Source organism: Nyctibius grandis, chromosome 2 (assembly GCF_013368605.1).
Source record: "Nyctibius grandis isolate bNycGra1 chromosome 2, bNycGra1.pri, whole genome shotgun sequence".
Classification (NCBI taxonomy): Eukaryota; Metazoa; Chordata; class Aves; order Nyctibiiformes; family Nyctibiidae; genus Nyctibius; species Nyctibius grandis.
In genome coordinates, this window is record NC_090659.1 from 123,439,498 (window position 1) to 123,464,275 (window position 24,778).

Below are 24,778 nucleotides of genomic sequence, written 5' to 3' on the forward strand. Positions count from 1 at the left end.
TCTTTCTCTCCATGGGCCATAAGTGGATTAGATGGAACTAGCTCAGGTGTAAATATCTACATTTGCTTAGGTGAATCCTACTGCTATGCTGCTGCCCTTCACAAGGTTTTAATGGCAAAATACCTACAAAATTCTGGGAGCTAGGAGTAGGGACTAAAGCTCAGGCTTCTTTTTCACAGGAATTAGACTCAATTTTCCTTTTCTCCTCCTTTCTTTGGACCCTTGAATCTTGCATTTCGTTTCTAGCTGCTTGCCTTGTGGCTGGGCCACCCTCCTAGGAGCAGGAGTTGTGATTTTGAACCTTCTGAGAGTGAACGAAAGCGTTGAACTCTATTTTACCATTTCGTGAATGGCTGTGTAACTACTTAGTGTTAAATCAAAAGGTACATGTTGCCATCTCAGCTTCTTTTGGTTGCATCCTTTCTGGTGAGGGTGAACTTCCATTGCTGTAGTGGCCAGCCTCTGTCCAGACTGAGATCTGGGTGTAAATCTTTGTTTTGCTAATGATCTTTCCGGAGAGGGGTTGCGTTTCCAAACACACACCTCTTCAGTGTTTCCTGTTGGAGAGTTGAAGAATCTCATCTGATCAACCCGCTTTTTTTTTCACTAGGGCAAAAACATTGGCCTAACAATGGCAAAACAGGGCACCTTACATCTTCTTGCATCTCTGCGGTGTGGGTAAGTGTATTCTGCAACACGCTCCAAAGGCTGGCTTCTGGTGCCCAAACCGAGCACGCTGATGGCATCCACTGCAGCTCTTCCCTGCCTGGGTCTTCTTCCAGTGAAAAAAAAGCAAGCTACTAAAATCTCTCTGATGTGGACTTATCTCAGTGCATACTTGCACTGAGGAGCTGTGAAGCACTCCAGAATCCACTACTAGAGTGTAATCTTTGTGTTTACCTTTCCCCTTTGTCACACCTACTCTTTATTTAAGAATTATGACACAGTTGAGTGCTAAGGAGGGAGCTGAGGAGGATTTTCTCCTCATAGTCTAAAAGTCTTGGTTCGATTGGAGACTGAGATGCCTCAGCAGGCAAGAGAATCCCAGAGTCATCTTATAGGATCTTATTTCCTCATTTTTACTAGCCAAAATGAAAGATATTTGTGCTGCTGTGCCTTCGCTTTTATAGGCCGTGGTCCCAGCAGTTTCAGAGAGTCAAGTGCTTGCCTATGCATGATTTGAGGATCAGCAAGTCAAGTGCTCTTGATTTTAGATAGTTGAAATGTGCGGTGTGGTCGCTGCAAGTGATGTAACTGTGAACAGCAGCGATCTGTTACAATTTCAGGTGTTTTCAGTACCTGTTTTTCGGTGCAGTCTGCTTGTTTCCCCACTGCTTCCACAGCCTGATTTTCCTCACTTGCTGTTCACGTGTCCAGAGTTCGTGGACCGGGGCCCATTTTTTATTCAGTACGTTTTTTGAGGCAGTAAACTGGGCTTTTATTTGCTGTCTTTCCTTTCCTGGGCTATTTCCAGTTTCTAAAATAGATCATGTGCTATTTTTTCCTTCATTGTTTTCAAAGTAATGTTCCTTTTTTCTTTTTCTACCTCCATTTCTTTTTCGTTGCACAGTACAGCATGCTTTTCTTCCTAAATTTTATGTTTTCTTCTAACATGAGTCTTGCTTTTGTTAACCTTTCTGCTGTTGCTTAATATATTAGCTTAAAAAAACCCCAACATTGCCAGGAACTTAATAGCCAGAGAATCAAACAGGGGACTTGTGAAAGATTAAAGCATCTTCTAACTGCTAAAGGGCTGCTGAAAAACAGCTGTGTAGGGATTTTGTTTAGATGGTGTGGTCTTTAACTCCAGCTTCAAGAGTTATGCAGGTAAAAATGCATATGATTTTTTTATAATCTGATGTATAGTGAGGTGACTGATGGTGGTGTGGGCGTTAGAAAGCACAAGCATAATCAGATTGATTTGTGGGCAATGGTAAAAAAAAATTGGAGGGAAAGGTGCTTAATAATAATTTTAACAAATAGGTGATAAATTCTAAATAATTGAAAACAATCTCATCGCTAAAATTAGAGCTGAATTTTAACATCGTGGTTGCAGTGAGGACTAATGCAGTGAAGTCAGTATGCAACTGATGGCAAGATCTGGTAGGCTGGTGACACAACTTACTAAAAAAACTGGGGGTGGAAAGGGCTTTTCAGTCCCAGTTCAAAGCACTCTCCGTGTTGGTCACAATTCATCTGCAGGCAGCAGCGAAAGACGTGGTGTGCTGGGATCCTTGCATGGGGATGGGTGGGAGGGGGCTTATCAGCAAGATTAAAACCTTAACTTTGAATCATAGAATCACAGAATGGTTGGGGTTGGAAGATCATCTAGTTCCAACCCCCCTGCCACGGGCAGGGACACCTTCCACTAGACCAGGTTGCTCCAAGCCCCATCCAACCTGGCCTTGAACACTGCCAGGGAGGGGGCAGCCACAGCTTCTCTGGGCAACCTGGGACAGGGTCTCACCACCCTCACAGGAAAGAATTTCTTACTAATCTCTCATCTAAATCTCCCCTCTTTCAGTTTAAAACCGTTCCCCCTCATCCTGTCACTCCATGCGCTTGTAAAAAGTCCCTCTCCAGCTTTCCTGTAGCCCCTTCAGGCACTGGAAGGCTGCTAGAAGGTCTCCCTGGAGCCTTCTCTTCTCCAGGCTGAACAGCCCCAACTCTCTCAGCCTGTCTTCATAGCAGAGGTGTTCCAGCCCTCTGAGCATCTTTGTGGCCTCCTCTGGACTCGTTCCAACAGCTCCATGTCCTTCTTCTGTTGGGGGCCCCAGAGCTGGACGCAGCACTGCAGGGGGGGGTCTCATGAGAGCGGAGTAGAGGGGCAGAATCCCCTCTCTCGCCCTGCTGGCCACGCTGCTGGGGATGCAGCCCAGGACACGGTTGCCTTTCTGGGCCACAAGCTCAGAAACGTTATTCTTTGCTGAATAATGTTAGAGTGGCCTGTGCTCTGAATAGTCCAGTTACGCGGAGAGTCTTCTACTGGGTATTTGTACAGCTAAGAGATATAAAGGTACTCAGACATTTGTATGAAAACGATCTAGCTGCTGAGCATCCAGATCTCCAAGTACTTTCCTAGGATAACAATGTCATTTAAATGTGAGCGTGGTTTGTTTGTTTTTAACGCCTGCCAAAAATCTTTCTAGGAACAGGATATAAAACTGCTACTTGGTGACTTGTTCTTTCTGTTTTGATCTTCGCTGTAATTACAGCATGTTTGATTGCTCTTTTCATTCACTCAAGAGGCAGAACGGTTATTTTTTTTCCCCTTTCCTGTGTGTCTTTTTTTATGGGCACACAACTTGGTGGGATGATGGTATTCATCAAGTGACTCAGCTAGAAAATAAGATCTTCAGATTGTCCTTTGGAACAGGAACAACTGCTTTTTCATGTTGGGAAACACTAGAGGTCAAATGCTTCACATTTTTTTTATGCCAATCTTGCTGCAGGAATATGGGGCTCTTTATTATCACAGTTATTTGTCAGAGGCTCACTGTAACTTCTTGCCTGGTTTCTATCAGAGGTTTTATCCTTCTATTTATTTATCATGCCAAGTTCATACCAAGGCTATAATTTTTCTCTATGGTCTGTGAACTTCTTAATAACACATCCCAGCTATAGGGATCTCCCATTTTCCTTATACTAAGAGTTGAGATAAGAAACGAGTGAGTTGGTTCCTAGAGAAGAATATTTATGTTGGCTTAAACCCACGCTGCTGCAGAAGGAGATCCTATCCCCTTTCTTTTCCCAAGTGTTTCACTAGCTATCTAATGAACCAGATGAGGAAGTTACCTTTGGTTGAAACTAATCTGGAAGACAAAGTGTTTCCTGCCTCAAACTGCTCATGGGACTTCAGACTTGCACACAAAAATGGAGGAGAATGTTAAAGATGTTAGAAATGCGGTCACTCGTCTGTTGGGGGGTATTGTGCCTTTTGTAAGGGATGCAGCCGACTGGTTTTAAGCAAATCTACACGTAAGGGCTTGTCTGTAACGGGAATTAAGTGCATGGTTTGTGTGTGGTGGGCTAAGTGGTAAATTTGCTGTGTAGTTCACAACTCTTCATCAAGTGCCTGAGTATCCACTCTTGCCTTTGCACATGCTTCTAATTCAGCTCCTGCCAGCTCTGCCAGCGGAGGGAGCTGAACATGGTGGAAGGTATCTGATATCTGCTTGCCATCAACGTCTTTGCGCAGGGTGCTGGTAGCTCGTGCACATCTGTTTTGTATAGGTTACTGTGAGCTACCTTCCCTTAGTAGAAAAAAAGGGGAGGTGGGAGATGATTAACGGTCCCGTTGGTCTCGGCTGTCCACCTGTGGAGCATGGTTTTGTTTGACAGTGAAGTCGTAGCGTGCAGAGGTAATTTTGGTCAAGGGAGAAAGATGAAAAAGAATAAACTTAACGGAAATATTTGCCCTGTATATCTCATGAGTGACTTTTTTTCTGCCACTTGCCAAAACAAGTTAGCATGGAAAAAGGTTTTACTAGTGTAACTGGGAAGACCTGTTTGTGTTTGTGAAGCGTGAAAACTGCCAGCAGCCTTTGCATCCCAAAGTGTTACTTCTCCTTCCCTTGGGTTCAGTGTGCTTTTCCCTGATCTCTGGAGGAGGAGAGGAGGCTTTGCAGTCCACTTCACAGAATCACAAGATGGTTTGGGTTGGAAGGGACCTTAAAGATCATCTAGTTCCAACCCCCCTGCCACAGGCAGGGACACCTTCCACTAGACCAGGTTGCTCCAAGCCCCACCCAACCTGGCCCTGAACACTGCCAGGGAGGGGGCAGCCACAGCTTCTCTGGGCAACCTGGGCCAGGGTCTCACCACCCTCAGAGCAAAAAATTTCTTCCTAAGATCTAATCTAAATCTCCCCTCTTTCAGTTTAAAACCATTCCCCCTCATCCTGTCACTCCATGCCCTTGTGAAAAGTCCCTCTCCAGCTTTCCTGTAGCCCCTTCAGGTACTGGAAGGTGCTAGAAGGTCTCCCCGGAGCCTTCTCTTCTCCAGGCTGAACAGCCCCAACTCTCTCAGCCTGTCTCCATAGCAGAAGTGTTCCAGCCCTCTGATCATCTTCGTGGCCTCCTCTGGACTCGGTCCAACAGCTCCATGTCCTTCTGTTGGGGCCCCAGAGCTGGATGCAGCACTGCAGGGGGGGTCTCACGAGAGCAGAGCAGAGGGGCAGAATCCCCTCCCTCGTCCTGCTGGCCACGCTGCTGGGGATGCAGCCCAGTACCAGGGACTCTGCATTCACTGTGGTTCTTATCTTCCCCTCCACGCTCAGCACTCCAGGTCTGATACAAAGCTTTTTAATTCATAATAATTTTCTGAGTAACAAGTTCCCCCCATCCTCCCTCCAGACCCAGGTCTTTGTCCATCGTTTACATTTTCTATTTTCCTCCTTTATTTCAGTTGTATTTAAGGTGAGTGTTCAGCTGTGAGCGTATTCCTTTTGGCAGGGAAAATAAGTAGAGGTGTAATGGGGTTATGGTTCTATGGTTATACCCACAACCAGGTCTTTAATCCGCGATTGTGCAAGTGTTTGAAAGTTACAGCTTTTCTAACCAGATGATGGGATTTCCACGTGTTCACATTTTTTCTCTTCTGTTTCAGTTTTCTGTCTTTTCCAAAGTTATTAGAAATGTGTGACTGATGTATGGGACGTTCCATGGAATGCTGGAGGCGATAGAATAGTGTTCAAAGGATATTGTATGAGGTCCAGACAAGAGCCTGCCCTCCAGCGAAGTGCAGGACTTCACAAATTGCCAAAACTCTACCAGAAACCCTATAATTGTATATACAGTGACTCATTCTTTCTGACTCATGCCTTCTTCCTATGAAAAGTCTGTATTTTTGAATATCTAGCAGTTGGCACCACGGTTTACAGAATCACAGAATCAACCAGGTTGGAAGAGACCTCTGGGATCATCGAGTCCAACCGTTGCCCTGACACCACCATGTCAACTAGACCATGGCACTAACTGCCATGTCCAGTCTTTTCTTAAACACCTCCAGAGATGGTGACTCCACCACCTCCCTGGGCAGCCCCTTCCAATGTCTAATAACCCTTTCTGAAAAGAAATGCTTCCTAATGTCCAACCTGAACCTCCCCTGGCGAAGCCTGAGGCTGTGTCCTCTTGTACTATCGCTAGTTGCCTCGGAGAAGAGGCCAGCTCCCACTTCACTACAACCTCCCTTAGGTAGTTGTAGACTGCAATAAGTTTAATTACCCTTGATTCTTTGAAACAGTTTTTCTTTTAAAATAGCGCTATATACTTTCTATCAGCCCTGTGCACAGAGTCCTGGCATTTTCTCCACCACTTAAGTGTATCCGATGAAGGTTTTAGAGAACTATTATTACTTTCCAGAGAGATCCAAGTTGCATGAAAGTTTGAGAATATTGTTCAGATTTAGGTTTGTTTTTTTTATATGTGTTCCATCACACTTTTTTTGGCCAAAACCTTATGCAGAATGGTTATTATACACAAAAGATGCTCTGTATTGTTCCTTCCCTTTTGTGAAATTTTAAAAAATGCAAAATGTTTTTAGGTTATTATAGAAGTTCCTGAAATGAGTGATGCAGGTCCCACTTGAATGGAGGTGACATTTTACAAAGGAGGTGATAGTCTACTGTTGTTATTTAAAAAACAAGCACCACCACAACCCAAAAGTAATTACATCTCATGTTCCTTATCTTTGCTACGTTATAAGTAGGATTAGAAGAGTGTTGTAAAAATGATCCTTATTGATGTCTTACTTCGACGAACTCCTGTCCAGAATTCTCCCTATATTCTGAACAAAAGTAAGTTTTTAAAGTTATGGAGGTTCAGTGCATTTCTGAGGTGACTGAAACGTTAGTCTCGTTTACTAGTGCACTGCTACTCCTTGCCAGATAAATATTCTGGGAAACAAGGGATTTTCTACCACTCTTTAGCCTTCCTACCACCCCTCCCTGAGCTGGTATTTCTGGGCAGGTCAGGTGTACACTTCTGCATGTGACCCCATATATTATTTACAGTTACTTTGGTTCCAGTGCAGTTTGTTTCTCAGTCTCATAGGCTGTAGTTCAGGCACCCTGGCTGGTCAGGCTGCCCTTCACACACTCCCTAGTTTCTCCTTGCAAACTGGACGACAAGGTTTCTTCTCCGAAACTCCCACCTCGTTCCTTAGAACAAGGAGGATAGTGTGCGATTCCTCTAAGCGCTTACTGGGGAACTGGTGAACAGCCAGCCTAGAGATCCAGTCATTAATATTGTTACGATACATGAAAAACATCTCGAAAGGGTGGTAAATAAATACAGAATGGATCTGAAATGTTTCGTGACGTTTACTTGTGAAAATAACCACATCTGTGTCCAGTTCTGGGCCCCGCACTTCAAGAAAGACGTTGAGGTGTTGGAGCGAGTCCAGAGGAGGGCGACCAAGCTGGTGAAGGGTCTGGAGGGTCTGACCTACGAGGAACGGCTGAGGGAGCTGGGGTTGTTTAGCCTGGAGAAGAGGAGGCTCCGAGGTGACCTTAGTGCAGTCTACAACTACCTGAAGGGAGGTTGTAGTGGAGTGGGAGTCAGTCTCTTCTCCCGGGCAACTAGCGATAGGACAAGAGGACACAGCCTCAAGCTTGGCCAGGGGAGGTTCAGGTTGGACATTAGGAAGCATTTCTTCTCAGAAAGGGTCATTAGCCATTGGGTCATTAGCCATTGGGTCATTAGCTGCCCAGGGCGGTGGTGGAGTCACCATCTCTGGAGGTGTTTAAGAAAAGACTGGCCATGGCACTTAGTGCCATGGTCTAGTTGCCATGGTGGTGTCAGGGCAATGGTTGGACTCGATGATCCCAGAGGTCTCTTCTAACCTGGTTGATTCTGTGAATACATCATCAAGATCCTAGAAATGCAGGAGCTGAAATGCTGGAATCTCAGCAAAGTAGTGAGGTTTCTATAGGTACTAACACAAATCACAGTAAATGCTGACTCAAGGGTGAGCAAAATGACTTCCCAGTTTTCAAATTTTTAACATTCTCCATTTCTTCTAAGACTGCCACAGTAGCAAAGGTTTTTGTGGTGACTGGGGATTTGATTATTCAAAAGAATTCACCCGTCCTTCTTTAAACTAGGAGTCCAATCAGTATGTACCCATTAAAAAGAGATCTGATTAAAAACAAACAACAAAAAGATGCAGAACAAAAGCTTTGATCCAGCAAGATTTTGAATACTCTGGCTCAGTTCCATGTCACACAAGCGCAAGCTGAGGTTTAACGGTGTGAGTTGACTTTGATAGAATTGCTCATGTGTATAAAGTGCTTTGTGCTTCATTTTGTTATGCCAAGTGCTCGGCACCTATCGGGGTAAAGACCTTTGATCTTGTTCCTTTTAAAATATATGGAAGTTTAAAGTTTTGAAGTGCATCAATTTTCAGGAAAACCAAGGAGCTGTGTTAGGTTTTTTCAATATGTAATGGGAAGTATGAATGGAATAAAAGAGAAAAAGTCAGGTCTAGTTTAGAGCTGCTTATGAATTACTTACATTTAAAGGAGGTCTCTTCTTGGGTACCAGGCTGCTACTTTATGTATTTATGGAAGGCGTTGGTGTATTAAATTTCAGGTTGCAAACCAGCATCATTTTCATCAATCTGATGTTTTACCAACTCGCCTGAAAGTAGAGGCATTTGATTGAAATAAATACCAGTTAGGTGAAATCAAGTTAAATGTTGAAAAGATTCACACGGGTACTCAGATGTTGAATAATGAAATAGCATCTCGGTAATGTCTAGTTTAGAACAAACACGTTTGGTGTCCCAGCTGTTTATCCTGTGTCAAGTAGTGCTGCTGGACCAGCAGAAAAACCATAATCATAAATCACGATCAAAAACATTTTTGGGTTTTAAACTTCTAAAGCGTGTGTGCGTATAGTAATGAAAATACTTTCAGAAATAAGATTGTATGCAAATTTTTCTCAACAAATTACAAATGAGAAAGCTTACGTCGCTGAGCAGGTAGAGTTGCATTAATAATTATCTGTTACATATTTTTTAAGTTATACTAGTCTCTAGCTTATAAAATTGATGTTCTGCAAGTTTGCCACTTGGTGGTGCCAGATTGATTTATAAATCACGGGTGTGAGCTAAGAAGAGATGTTGAAGTTGTATCTGTGAAGTGTACGCTAAGAGATAAGTAAAATTTGGTTGGAAAACTGTGGTTCTGTGACTGCACTGGTGCAGCTGGACTCAGCAGCAGTTCTGGCCTCTGTCCCTCAAGCCCCAGCTCTCGTGTCCCTCTCTGTCCCTCCAGTACAAAAGAGAGTAAGTATAGAGCAAAGCTACGTCTGTGAGGACGGAGTTTCTGGAACATTTCTCCCATACCATGCACCCGGCCAAAAATAGTTTGAATTCAGCGATATTCCAGGATGGCTTTGGGGTTTCTGCAGGCAGCTGCAGGTGTGCTGCTCACAGTAGTATTTTCATAGGTGTTTGACTGGCGTAGTTCCTTTCCAGTTGTTGTTTTTATGCTGCCAAAATTTTACCTATTTATCACTGAGATCTGTTTCCTTGACTTTAAGGCAGAGCAATCAATGAACATCATAAATGTAAGTCTGAACAAAAAGACCTGTGCAATTAAATAAACCTTCCTCCATCTCTCAGTTGTGGGGCTGTTCTTCAGCAGACTTTAAGTTATTGAGTTTTCTTAAAATTTTTCAATCTGTCACAGTGTTTCAGTGTTATCAGTGTTTAGCATTGAAGTATATTTACACCAGTCTTCATAACATCTTTTTTTTTTTCTCTCTCTCAATTCTGCAGTTCCAAAAGAATTGGTGGAGCTTCACTTGAAACTGATGCGAAAGATTGGGAAGTCTGTCACAGCAGACAGATGGGAAAAATATTTGATCAAGGTACAATATGTGTGTTGTATTATTCTGCAATGCTGGAATATGGTTGTGATGAGCTGTTGTGTCAGCAATCCCTGGTATGAATTACAGTGAGCCTTGGGCTGTGTTGGGGCCAGCATCGATGTGCGTGCCCAGACTTCAGTTGCATAAGAGCCCAGCTTAACTTTCAGTCTGCTTAGGCTTGTGTGAAAAAAAAAAATCTCTGAAAATAGACAATGTTTTCTGTGTGTAAAAGAGTGTACACCTTCATCCCTGACAGTAAAATACTTTTTTGAGCATTAAGACCCTAAATAAAGAAGATTTAGTGGCCTGCAAACAGGCTAAATTGAGCAGGGAGTTTACACAGTAACAATTCGTCTGTCAGTTGCCTGGATATGATTTAATTATGGTGATTTGGTTGGTATTCATAGAGGCACTGACCCTACAGAGTTCTTGTAGCATGTGGTAATAATAAATGCAAGTATTACAGTGATTTATATCTGCATGCTCAGAATGGCACAGCTAAGATGAAAATGTAGTTATGCATCAGTAAAAATAAAGCATCCCATTGTTTTACATAATTCTGTATTGGTATTTTAATTGTGGCTGTGTCATTGTTGGCACCTTACATGCAAATAGTTTTCAGTTTAAAGAATTTACACTGCTTCAGAAAATAAAAATATACAGATATTCAAAATTAATAGGTTACCATTTCCCCTCTGAATATCTTCCATGTGTCTTTTAATCCACAAAAATGTAGTCTTGGTGTTGGCTGTACAGCCATGATCGCATCTTGCTTAGAAATACAGCTTTAGGGTAAGAGCAACGATATAAATAATGGCACTTGGCAAATCCAGTTGCAGTTTGCCCCCACCAGCGCTGTCTATGAGCTTGACAGAGACAGGGATTTGTCTTGAGGTTTGTGTAGTCTTAAGGTGAGGATGTTTTTAGGACTTAGGAAATAACCTGTTGAAGGGCCTCAGGTTCAATCTAACCTCTTAACCAGTTGTAAAGTATTGATGATGATGCTTTAAAATAATAATGTAATAATTTCTGTAACTGTTGTGTACTTTGTATATCACTGAGTACTGTGGTTACTGAATTGTGTTAAATTCCTTAATGTACCGAAAAGCCATTACAGCAAGCTGAGAAAACCCCACTCTGACTAGTGAACTTATGTACCCCACTGAAGCCACTTACCACTTGTGTGGTAAGCAGAAAGCAGAGGGAAAAAGCAAGTTTGAGGGAGTAGTTTGGAAAACCTTCCTTCAGCAGGCATTGAAAGGATGGGAAGGTGGTAAAGAAACCCTCCCACGCCGTCCTGTTAAGACCAAGTAAGCAGTAATACATTCTACTTCATTTAACAGCCTCCAGAGCTAACTTGAAGCTTATTCTAGCCAGTGGTTCAAAGGAACCTTGAAGAACAAAGGAATTTGAATATAACTAATCAGAGAGGTATGCTAATATTATCCCCATTTCAAAGGGGTATAATTCATTTAGAAAAACAATGAAGACTATTGGGAAATGCCACAAAAGCCAGGAAAAACTGAAAAGGTGTGTAACCATTGAGAGCATTCTTGCAGTATTGTGTGACATATTATTGCCATACTCAAAGGGGCAGTGTTGACCTGTTTTTTCTTTGTTAGAACAAACTCCTAATGTGTTGCTTTGATAAAATGGGTTTGATAAATTCTAGATGTGACCAGTTTATTTTCTTATTTAGGAGGAAACTTTAAGTGGAGGACATTCAAACTTAGATGCTCTTAATATTTGTGCATGTATATATTACTAATATCCTTGGTTTACATACCAACTGTTTATAAGACATGCTTTATTTGACTGCCACGCTTATAAAGAGCATCATAAAAAGTTTTCTCTGAGCTGTGGCTGGTATTTTGACAGATGGATATATTTTGGGATAGGAAGTGAACGTGGCTGTTCAGAGTTCTTTCCCTTCCCTCTTCTCATGGTGAACCGCCCAAGCTGGCTCACCAGCCTACACACTAGTCCTGTTGGGAAGAAAATGGCTATAAGGCTCCAGGAATCTGACTTTTCTCCTCTGTGCAAGGCATGTATGTGGTCATGTGTGACAGAGGTAAAGAAATGGCTAGTCCTTAAAGGTTTTAATGACAAAGAGCAGCTGTCCAGCTTAGCTGGTTTTTGGAAAATGTGTAGTTGAGTTAATTCAGACTACACGGTCTCCTGGCAAAATGCTTGACTTGACTATTGTCAAACTTATCTTGCGTTTTTATACAGATAAGATTTAGAATCATAGAATCACAGCATGTTTTGGGTTAGAAGGGACCTTAAAGATCATCCAGTGCCAACTGCCCTGCCACAGGCAGGGACACATTTCCTTTAGCCAGGTTGCTCCAAGCCCCATCTAACCTGGCCTTAAACACTGCCAGGGAGGGGGCAGCCACAGCTTCTCTGGGCAACCTGGGCCAGTGTCTCACCACCCTCACAGTCAAGCATTTCTTCCTAAGATCTCATCTAAATCTCCCCTCTTTCAGTTTAAAACTGTTCCCCCTTGTCCTATCACTCCATGCCCTTGTAAAAAGCCCCTCTCCAGCTTTCCCGTAGTCCCTTCAGGTACTGGAAGGTGCTAGAAGGTCTCCCTGGAGCCTTCTCTTCTCCAGGCTGAACAACCCCAACTCTCAGCCTGTCCCATAGCAGAGGTGCTCCAGCCCTCTGATCATCTTCGTGGCCTCCTCTGGACTCGCTCCAACAGCTCCATGTCCTTCTTCTGTTGGGGCCCCAGAGCTGGACGCAGCACTGCAGGGGGGGTCTCATGAGAGCAGAGTAGAGGGGCAGAATCCCCTCCCTTGACCTGCTGGCCACGCTGCTGGGGATGCAGCCCAGGATACGGTTGGCTCAATTTCTCTGGACTGGTCCATCTGGAACCTTTAGCCCTGAAATCAGCACGTTCTGACCACACTATTTTCTGCCCTGATTGTTAGAATTCAGGTGTCTGTAGTCCCACCAAACAGACTCCTCTGCTGTCTCTTTCACCTTCCTGTTTCTATTGTTTAAAGTGAACATTTGGAGCATGGTAATAGTAAGTGTCGGATGCCATCGTAGCTGCTTTGGAAATATTTGAGAGAAAGATGTTTCGGTGTCTCCTTTGCAGGGTGGGAAGGTGCTGACCAGTGTTTAGCAGGTAAAAGCCAGTGCTCCCACAAGCAGCAGGTTTTTGATCGGTGTGAAAATTCCCCTATGTGAAGGCAGAGACTAACATTTCAGTGCAGCCTGAATCAATGAGATCTGTAGTTCAGGGTTGTGACAGCACTTGTCAGGAGAGAGCACAATCAATTGTTTTAATTGTCAAAACGTAGTCATTTCTGTTTGAACAGATGCTTCATCTGCTCTGAAGTCTCTGAGCTTTTGCTTTGACAATCATATGCTTCCACAGCACGTGAAACTTCTCATTATTGCTTTCATACTTAATGAGTAAGTAATGAACGGTGACTGGCACATGCCCTTAGCAAGGGTTTTGATACAGTTTCCCAGCGTTGTTCACATTACATGGTTGGAAATGGGAGAGAAAGCAGAGTAACCTTGTTTTGTGAGCGAGCAGCGATTGTCTCTCACTGTGAACTTTGGCTTCATGTCAGAGACGTACCCATGTAACATTCCTTAACCTCGGAGCAGGAAAAACTGCTCTTCAGCAGGATTTGTTGTGACCAGAGAGCACACTCTTCACCGCTCTCTGTAGGTCGTAGTGTAAAGTCAGAGTATGATTTATGGTGTGGCAGAGCTGATCTGATTGCAGGCTTACCCTTGGGTCACTTAAGAACTGGTGTCAGTACTAGGGGTAGCGGAGGGTAGGTAGCACAGCCGTGGGGACAGAGGAGGGGTGGGTAGTGGGACCTCTTTGGGTTGTAGCCCACATGGAGTTTTACAACACGAATCAGCTGATCTGTACTTCTGGTGGGTGAAATTTAGGGTTATTTTTGTTGCCTTTTCCAGGGAAAGCTGCTTTCAGATGTGGCTTATAAGTTTTTAAGGAGCTTTAGTGACTGTATCTTGTGTTTAATACTAATTTGGTGATTGGGAGACTACACTGTTTTGATGGAGCCCATTCTGCAGGGCTTTGCTTCCTGGCAGACTGGAGTGCAGCAGTACCTCGTGCTAATGTGGACAGTCGTGATTCAACACTGGCACTTCAAAATCATCTCGATTGGAGATGTAGCTGTGATTACCTTTCACCTCCTTGTAGTGGGTATTTCCCCTAGAATAGCCTTACTGACTGGAGATCCCATGATGTGTCCTCAGTGGATAAGCAGCTTTTCTCCACTCCTGAGAGTTGTCTAAAGCATATCTGAGTTGGTCAGGAGGAGGGGGAATTCCTTCTCCACCATTATTACTGGAGCTCCCGCTGATTCAATCTATTTATCCTCTACTGCCACTTTTTTTCATGTTTGTTTTTTTTTTTCTTCCCCCATATTGGTGTCATTGAATTTATTTGCTTTAAGTAAATTGAAATCGGCTGTACTTACAATATTTTTAAATATTTATCAAGCAGCTTGAAGCCCAAGATATTTTCTAAAGAATAATAATACCACAGCATGGAGTATCAGTTGCATGTTATCTGCAGTACAGTTGTAGGACTTCGGGGGGCCCCACAAGAGCTTGGCAGCTTATGTGCTAAGCGCTGTAAAGACATGGAATACGAAATCACGTCTACTCAAGAGAATTTATATTCTAAATAGACAAGTCAAATAGAAAAATGGGAGATTTTGCACCACAAAGGCAAGAACACCTTCCCAGTTCAGAGTTGATTTGCCTAATTTAAGAGGTTTAGAGAAGCTGGTGGTGATGAGGACTTCGGTGATATGCTCTTCCATGGAGATATGCCAGTGCTTCCCAACCTACTCCAGATTTATTTTGTATTTTTGTGTGAGCCTTTCTGACTTCCAGTCCTGAAGAGATCATGTATAGTTGTTACTGCAGTAAGGTACTATTAATATAAAATCCACTAACCCTAGCAATCTTTTTATTTTGTTTGTGACAGATATGCCAGGAATTCAATAGCACTTGGGCTTGGGAGATGGAAAAAAAAGGATACCTAGAAATGAGTGTTGAATGCAAACTGGGGATTCTGAAGGTACACATTCATCAGCTAAGTTTCTAAATGACTTTTTCCTCACTTGCTTAAATATCTTGGAGATTTGGCTTTCTCACTCACATCTTGCAAATTTAGCTTGACTGAACCATAAATGCATATATTAAATGTGGAGCTGATCTCGTAACAGTCATGATGCTCGTTGCAGTGGGATGGGCCCAAACTGGGTGTAACACTTTGCATATTTTTCACACTTTATATGAAACTTAGTGTGAAAATTGTTTTGTACTTATGTTTTGTCAGTAGCTATTTGCCTGTGCGGTACACTTTTTCAAATGGTGATTAGCTTGTAATTAGATAAGCTTATCTGAATTCCAAAGGCAAAGATGGGACTTCATCTTTTCAAGTCTTGAGAAAACTGAAGAAGTTCCAAATTACGCTCAAAGGAAATGAGCTGATTTTCTTGTTTCTGTTTGTATTTTGATGTTTTAACAGTCTTTCTGCTTTTTCATTTTTTTCAGTATCTCTGTGAATGTCAGTTCGATGACAATCTAAAGTTTAAGAATATAATTAACGAGGAGGATGCCGATGCCATGCGTCTTCAGCCCATTGGTCGAGACAAGGATGGCCTGATGTACTGGTATCAGCTGGATCAAGAGCATAATGTCAGGATGTACATAGAAGAACAGGATGACCAGGATGGATCCACGTGGAAGTGCATTGTTAGGTATTTCTTTTTTTTTTTTCCATTTTTTTTTTTTCTTATTTTGTAGAGGATTTTAGCTATTTGTGACTGGGATTCAGAAATTTATTTCAATAAATCTCCATTTCTCACAGAATAGGATTCATGACAGTGGGATTTTCTGCCTTCACATTTACGTTTTAGTAAGAACCCATGTACAGAAATAACTCACTGGTTTGTTGGTAATAGCCAACTTGTGATTTGTTTTCTGCTTAATCAAGCTACAATGGATATATGGAAAGGGTACCAAGAGAAGACTCTTGAGAACAATGGCTCCATATTGCTCACTGGCCAGCTAAATGCTTTAGGAAATGGAGGAGGACTCTTGCTGCTTTAACTTCTGCTCTATTCAGAAAATTACAAGTGGATGGTTTTGTTCTTGGGGGAATTGCGTTGCAATTTTAACTTCATAGAACTACAAAACTGTTGACTATCCAAATAGGCACGAAAAACCTTCTGGAGTAGAATTCAGCTCATAGATCACTGCAGATGAGGTGCATGACATTGATGCAGGCTGAAACGTGCACGTATATGACTCGGTGCCCATGGGTCTCAGTTGCTGCAGATTGGTCTGATAATATTTTAATGATATTTTAGCTTCAGATTTATTTTTTTGTGTGTTTCTTGCTACATATCTTATTTTTCACTTTCCTGCTCTATGCAAAGTATATAGGCGCTTTCTTACTGGAAAAAGAATGAGTTTGAAATTTGTTTTATATCTATTAGTTACCCATTTATAGTTTAATCATGTAAGCTTTTTTTTTAGTTGATGAGTTCCAAGTGGATTTTCAACTGGACTCAGGAGAATCAACTCTGACTTAAAAAGTACAGAGAGATGTAAAAATAGATCTAAAAAAAGTCAAATAATATATATAATTTTTAATTTTCTGTTTGTAAATTTTAATTTTTATATCTGCAGCTTGTATACATATCCATGACTTTAGTAACCAGAGGAGTCATACAGAATGGTTTAAAACACTATAATGGGCCATAAAATGCTAAGCATTACCACCAGTGAAATGTAGACAGCTGTTGTGGGTGAATAAAGTCAATGTATCTAAACATACTAATGAAGAGCTGAGCGATGTTTCTCTCTCCTCATGCATTATAGACTCCAGAGATCAATGCCAAAAGCGGAAGAAATCAGAGTTCAGCTGGGAAAGTTCTGACACTCCACACTCACAGCAGAACAACACAGTAATGCGTTGTAAAATCTGACGTGGTTTTAAAGCTGTGAGATTCTCCAGCTTAGGGCTGTTGCACTTCCAGGCTTCCTTTTTTTCTGTAAACATGGGCAAAAGAAGTTGCTGAACGTTGACTTTACAAAAAAGAAATGCGAGAGCCTTATTCTTGTAGTCCATTACAAAAACTATGTCTCTGTCATCGTTCAAATTCATTATACATTAAGGTGCTGTTTTGCATAGTTATATGTCCAGTTTAAATAAGGAGTTACAGTGCACTGAGATTCACAAGCATAGAGATCACAGAATCAACCAGGTTGGAAGAGACCTCTGGGATCATCGAGTCCAACCATTGCCCTGACACCACCATGGCAACTAGACCATGGCACTAACTGCCATGTCCAGTCTTTTCTTAAACCCCTCCAGAGATGGTGACTCCACCACCTCCCTGGGCAGCCCCTTCCAATGCCTAATGACCCTTTCTGAGAAGAAATCCTTCCTAATGTCCAACCTGAACCTCCCCTGGCGAAGCTTGAGGCTGTGTCCTCTTGTCCTATCGCTAGTTGCCCGGGAGAAGAGGCCGACTCCCACTGCACTACAACCTCCCTTCAGGTAGTTGTAGACTGCAATAAGGTCACCTCTGAGCCTCCTCTTCTCCAGGCTAAACACCCCCAGCTCCCTCAGCCGTTCCTTGTAGGTCAGACCCTCCAGACCCTTCCCCAGCTTGGTTGCCCTCCTCTGGACTCGCTCCAGCACCTCAACATCTTTCTTAAGTGCGGGGCGCAGAACTGGACACAGGATTCAAGGTGCGGCCTCACCAGTGCCGAGTACAGAGGGACGATCACTTCCCTAGACCGGCTGGCTACACTATTCCTAATAGAGGCCAGGATGCCAGACATTTTCTCGCTATCATAACTTGAGTAGCTGGAGTTTTCTAGACAACTTTGTACTGTTTGCTATATGTGCTTAGGATGAGTAATTGCAAAGAGTATCTAAATTACTTAATGGCTTTTGAAAATTTCACTTGAATGATGTGGTTGTGCCTTTGGTGTGTGAGCAGAAAACTACAACTTCCTCTCTGCTGAGAGAAAAAAGAAATTGCAAAGAAAAACCAGGGAGGATGTGGAAGAGAGGATAATAAATAAAATAATAATAGCAGCAGCTGGGATCCAGACCCAACAGACTTGACTCGCGATTGATAAGGTCCTTCCAAAAAAGTGATTTTATTTTGGTGTGGATAAATTGGAAGGTTTCTGACTGCGAAGTTGCAGGTCTGGTGGGACAGGCGTTTCACTATGCTTGTATATAAGGTTTTCAGGGCAGTGTTCATTTAAGCAGATGGTGTTTGTTTGTTTTTTATGAATCCCTTTGGGGTGAGTGAGTAAGTGGCGTATCAGACAATATGGTTTTTATTCTGTCATCTAGAAACCGCAATGAGCTTGCCGAGACCCTTGAGCTCTTGAAAGCACAGATTGATCCTGCCCTGTTGAAAAACAACACTTCTCAGCAGGAGAATTCATCACGTGAAAGCCCAAGCATAGAAGACGAAGACACCAAAAAGGGTGAAGAAGCATCTACACAAGGTTTTCTGCCTTTTCTTCTCAAATTTTAAATGTTGTGCTGTGGCGATGTTAGAATTTCCAACTTCATTAGAAGTTACTGTGTTAGATTAGGACTTTTTAAAAGATAAACCAACCAAACAAACAAAAAAATGTTTCTGTTCAAAGTAAAACAAGTAAATATTGAATACTTTGAAATTATAAATATTACTGGAGGTTTTTTAGTGCATATTTAGGCTCAAGAGTTTATAGAAGAGCTGTGCATAAATTATTGTCTAAGTAATTTTATTTTTGCTGTACATTTTGTATAATATTGTAAATACTCGTCATTGTATGTTTCTGTGGAGCATTGAACTGTTGCCAAACTTCTAGCAACATTAAAATCTTAAAAAGAAAAAAAATCTGTTTGTGCAATGCCATGATTGAAATCAATACAGCATTGGGTGGGGTGTTTATTTTTGCTTTTGAGTTTGAATCAAAAAATACCGGTTGCTTCCTCAAACATGTCATAATCTACATGATTTTTTTAAGAAGACATGAGCTTAGGTTAAAATAATTTAAAATACTAAATATTTTAGAAGTGAAGTGGTTGTTAGCTGTCTCCACTGTTCTTATTAACAAAGAACCCTTTTTAGTTCGTTATTATCATGTCATTGCACGTATTTAACAACTTATCTGACTTGCTGAGTTGTGCATTGGTTTTACTAAGTATCGGTATCAGTTAGCCTGAAGTATTTTGGTTATAAGAACCTGATCTTTTTTAGGTTATGAAAAGCTAAAAGCTTGTTATCCCAAGTCATTTTATCCCAGTTACTACCTGGTATTATAATTTTGTTAAAATACAGAAAAAGATTTTCACAATCAGAAACAAGATTTAAGGATTCCACTGTTAGTAGTATGTGTTTCTGCAGATCTATTTAAGTTAATTGGATATATGGAATTAGCCAAGGCCTGTCTTGGTTCTGAGTATCAAAGAGAAAGACTTGCTATTTTATTCTAATTCTTTGCAACAAACAGTGTAGAACAGAAGAAATAAATAAAACATTTAGATAAAGTTTGAGTTGCGGTGGAAGCATTAAAAGACTACTGTAGAAATGGCAGTAAATCGTGGTGAACACCAGCAGAGTTGTCTTTCAGCCTAAGGCATTCCCAACATCTAACTGTGCATACAAGTGACAGCATAACCTGTGTGGTTACTGACACTGCAGAATTAATTCCAAGTACTGATCTTGCCTTTGTCTCACTAAAAATTGGTCAGGCCAACTTAAATCATCTAACCGAGATCTCTACTTCAGATACAATTTTACATTGAATTCAGGAGGAGCCATTTGAAAAGGTTTAATGAATGTCCCCACTGTAGATGAGTCCCCCAATCCTATGGCCCACGCACCTGGGTCAGTACTGGCATTAGGCTGTGCATTGATGCCAAATCACTCCGAGGCACTAGTCCCATGTATGTAATGAATAATGAAATTATGTACACGTGCAGTGACTTCAGCGCAGTCAGGGTATTCACAGAGCACTACTCAGAGCCTTTCTGTTGAGAAGCTTTAGTATTTCTTCCTATAAGTCCAAGGACTGCACTCAAAGCCCTTCTAATGTACAGTGAAAACATATTGGAAGACCTGATACCTGTTTGCTTTGGCCACTTCCCAAACAGCGTTAAATTAGTTCATAGAAAAATGAGGTAAACTGAACCAATGCTTATGTGTTTTTTACTAGGCTGAGTGACTTGAGTAGTGTTAAGACAATTTGTGCATCGACTGAGTCATCCAGTATATATGAAATGCTTTACGAGCAGTTCAGAGAGTTAAACTGTAGAACAACTGTTGCTTTTCAGTATAGAGAAGTTTGGGGATTCTGGTGATCCTTGATGTTACAAGTTTGGGAGAAAGCGGTAGGTGATGGGAAGAAGTGGTTGAACCAAGCTGAGACAGAAGGAAGTGAAGGAAGCCGAGGAACGGCTGAGGGAGCTGGGGTTGTTTAGCTTGGAGAAGAGGAGGCTCAAAGGTGACCTTATTGCAGTCTACAACTACGTGAAGGGAGGTTGTAGCGCAGTGGGAGTCGGCCTCTTCTCCCAGGCAACTAGCGATAGGACAAGAGGACACAGCCTCAAGCTTTGCCAGGGGAGGTTCAGGTTGGACATTAGGAAGCATTTCTTCTCAGAAAGGGTTATTAGACATTGGAAGGGGCTGCCCAGGGAGGTGGTGGAGTCACCATCTCTGGAGGTGTTTAAGAAAAGACTGGACATGGCACTTAGTGCCATGGTCTAGTTGCTGTGGTGGTGTCAGGGCAACGGTTGGACTTGATGATCCCAGAGGTCTCTTCCAACCTGATTGATTCTGTGATTCTGTGAAGGGAGGGTGGACGAAAACGGACACTGAAAAAATATCTCATTCTCACTGTTACAGACCAAATGTCTTTAAAGAGGCAGCTTTTGTGTTACAAGGGCTCAGAGTGGGGACTGCTTCCGTGAAGGGGAAAAAAACAGCCTTGAGCCTTCAAAATGTTGTCACTTCTGGTGCCTTAGAGATGCATCTCTCACTGCTGTACTAATTGCTGAGACTTATTTGGATACATGCTTTGTGTTTGAAAATACTATAAAATCTGTTAATTCTTCCTCACTGCTCTTTTCTTTTCTAAAATGCTTATTTTTAATGTAACTGAGGTAGCTGTCACATACTTTCCGCTGTATATTTCTAGCTTTGGGAAGCTCTCATCTTGGAAAAGAATTACACTAGTGTGGAGGGAAGAGGGGTGAAGCAGAAGAAAAAAAAAATCATCTTTTTGTTTGGAGTTATGGCATGTTTGCAATAACACCTTCCAGGTGGTAGAAGATGCTGTTATGGTATATGTAGGGCTATTATATTTGCTTTTTTTCTAATTAATTCTATCCCTAGCTGACTCAAAAAGTACGGTAAAATAAAGTAACCGGAGATATTAAGAGGCTGTGGTAATGATAAATAATAGGCTTAAGTACATAGTAGCAAAATAGATTTTTGAATGCTGGAACTGTACTTTAAGCCCTAATGATCTAAAATTGACTTAGCAAAGTAGGCATAACCTAATTCTTTAAACTCTGCAGATTTTTCTGGTATATACTACTCACTGTGGTCATTTACAAACAGCAGATGAAGTGAATATAGAATATTGTGTTACTTGTGTTTTGATAGTACCTAGGGGATGTAGTCGTTGTCCAGAGAATCTAGGAGAATTTTGTGATGAGCTGTGATGTTGCATGTCTTCTCTTTTCTCTGAACTGTTGAAATACAATAGTTAAATATTTCTTGAAATAAAACCATGTACAAACAGGGGACTGATTTCTACGTGGAATTTCACTTGAAGACCATAGAATCTTACACCATGTTCTGGTTTGTGAAATAGTTTCAGAAAGTCAGCTAAGACTTCAAGTTGCTGCCTCATGCTCCTCTGCTTAGGTTTTACATATCCTCTGAAAGTATTGTGGTACCATTGAAGAAGGGGCTGAGATGTCTGTATAAAGAAGGATAAATCTAGAATTCTGCTGCTAGCTTCTGAAATTTAGGTTTATCTTGGTATACAATTAAACTGAACTGTGATTCCTGAGCTAAAAATTGGCATCCTGCTCATTTGATGACAGTGTTAGACAAGCCAGACTCCTAATAATTCCATGAGAGAAGATTTATTTGCGGGAGACTTTGGGTTGTTGTGTTTTTCAGATATCTTTGTTTTGATTAATGCTCTTTGTAATCCTGTAGGTCCCCTGGTTGTTTCATAGTTGTTTTTCTCTGTCAACAGAAAATCAATTAAAAGTCAAAGAAGAAAAAGAGGAGGTGGAGGAACAGTCAATGGAATTGGAAAGCCTTCCTCTTCCTGTGGTCAAAGACGACGAAAATATGGTGAAAACTGAGAAAGTGGAAGAAAAAGAAATTATAAAATTGCCAGTAATAGTAAAATTAGAGAAACCTTCAGAATACAATGAAGAAAAGCAAAGTGTCAAAGAAGAAAGTGACTCCTTTAAAGAAAATGTCAAGCCTGTTAAAGTAGAGGTGAAGGAAAACAAAATAGAACCGAAAGACTTAAAAGAAGTAAAAAGTTGTACGGACAAAATAGCAGCTCATGAGCCGGAGAGGTTAGAATTTTGTGTTAATGTCAAAACTCCCCAAGAAATTGTGGAGAAATCTGTGGAAGAAAGTGAGAAACTTAAAAATGACCAGCAGGCAAAAATACCGCTTAAAAAGCGAGAGATCAAGCTGACGGATGACTATGACAGTCCGATAAAGGGGCCGCTGTGTAAATGTGTTACTCCAACAAAGGATGTCTTGAAGGAAGAAGGGAAACCAGAAGAAGAAGCTTTTAAGAGAGTCCCTACAATTACTGCTTTATGTCCTGATGGGAAAGTGCTAGTAAATGGAGAGGTTAGCTGTGAAAAAATAACCCCAAGTGTCATACAAAATAATAAGTCGGAACACTCTGCTAGCGCGAAGGAAGAGAGCAGCTCGTTAAAAGAGAAGAATGGAAAAAGTGGGGAAAAGGGCTCGGACTCCCTAAATTCTGTTAGTAAAATTATAAAAGCGTGTGACCTTGAGAAAAATGCAGTAACTGTGGTGAAAGAAATAGGGGCTGTGGTCTCTGAGGTTTCTAATCAGAAAGTGCCTTTAAAGGAGGAATCTAGTCCTGTGGAAAAAGAGTCCCTTGACAGCACAACTACTGAAATGGTAGTGGAAGAGTCTTCAAACTCTGAAGACTGTGCCAAAACAACTGAAGAGAAACTAGCCACAAAAATCAAAAAGGACGGACTACCACTGCCCAAAGAATGTTTAGAGAAGCCCACAAATGCATCTGCTCCTGCAGAACTGCACAAGCTTGCACTGTCTGACGAAGAGACTTTGAAAAGTAAAGGTGAGTCTGAGGAGAAACCTGATTCTCCAAAAGCTGCTGAGACACCCCCTTCATCTACTTCTCCCGTTACTTTAGAGAAGCCTGTTTTGGAAGAGGAAGGCTCTGATAGTAAAACTGCTCTACCTGAGGAGAGCAAAGTAGAAGAAAAATCCAGCCCTGAAAAACAAGAGGAAGAGCTGGAAGCTGCCAAGACAGAGCCAGATAGATTAGGTGATGCCCACGCTTCTAATCTAGAGGACTCCTCAGAGAGTAAAAAGGAATCACCACTACCTAAAAGCAAATTTAAATATAAGCTAGTTTCTGAAGAAGAAAGCTGTGCAACAGATAATAAAGAAATAACTTCTGAAAGACAGAAAGAAGGAATTAAATTAACAATTAGAATCTCCAGTCGAAAGAGAAAGGCAGAAGTGCCGCCTGAAGATGTCAGCGTTGGTCGCACGTTAAGGCGATCTCCAAGAATATCCAAGCCTACTCCAAAAGTTGTGGAGACTCGGGATCAGAAACCTGACAAAAAACGAGCTGAAGAGGAAGAGGAGAAACCTGCAGCAGCACAAAAACCGGAACGAAAAGAAGATGCAAAAAAACAAGAGAAGGAGTCAAACACTAAGGTTAACAAGGTAATAACAGTTTTATTACCCAGGAATAAAGAATACCCATAGTCTTATTTATAAGGAGAATATCCACTTACGTAGGAATATAGAGGATTTTGTTCCTTTGGCCAGCATTTGCAAGGAACTGGCTTTGCAATCCAGTTAGTGGACTCGACAAATCTAAAAACACACCCCTAAAAGAGTGTTGACTTCCTGGTTTATAAAAATCTGTCATTTAACCTGAGCTAAGTAGACCAAGTCAACCCGAGTGAATTCTTCTAAGAAATGAAATGATCAGACCTGAGTCAGTCTGGCTGAGGGGCTGGCTGGAGACTTCTAGCCCCTGTGGATTTACTAGATGGTTACTTGTTGGGTGGTCAGTTTGAGGATGATCGTAAGCCACAAAGGAACCAAAAAATGGTGAAGAATAAAAGTATTATGACTTCTATTTCTAGGTGAAGCTAAAGTGGTTGTTTTGGTGAGTTCATGATACAATTTAGCTTTTCTCATACGTGAGATATACGTTTTACTTTAGGTGGAGGTGTCTTTTTTTCATGATAAACTTTTGCTTATGTAGCATAGATCTTAAAAATATGTCAGGTAAATGTAACACAAAAAGTTGGAACATATATGAATAATGTGCTTCTAAGTCTATGTAATTATAAACACCTTTCATTAATTTATCTTCCAGTTTTTTCTGGATATGGAGTACAAAACAGTAACAAGGAATAGAGTCTGTATTTTTAAGTGCACTTTTAAAATATCAACTTGAAATCCTGTTAATTTTTCCACTGATACACATTTTCTTACCAATTTTGTTCTTCTACCAAGACATTCACTTATTTAGCAAATTTCTTAATATACTGCTACATTGAATAACCTTCATAAAATGAACAGTTGATTTTTCAG

At 41.5% G+C, this 24,778-nt stretch overlaps 1 protein-coding gene across 1 annotated transcript in view; it reads left to right on the forward strand.

The window, feature by feature from the left end:
* Positions 1-24,778, forward strand: part of RSF1 (remodeling and spacing factor 1) — a 64,312-nt gene that overhangs the window by 15,815 nt on the left and 23,719 nt on the right. The window contains exons 2-6 of the mRNA XM_068424249.1: positions 9,784-9,875; positions 14,866-14,958; positions 15,438-15,643; positions 18,265-18,422; positions 22,176-23,896. Coding sequence (XP_068280350.1) covers positions 9,784-9,875; positions 14,866-14,958; positions 15,438-15,643; positions 18,265-18,422; positions 22,176-23,896 — 2,270 coding nt within the window. The remainder of the gene's footprint in view (positions 1-9,783; positions 9,876-14,865; positions 14,959-15,437; positions 15,644-18,264; positions 18,423-22,175; positions 23,897-24,778) is intronic.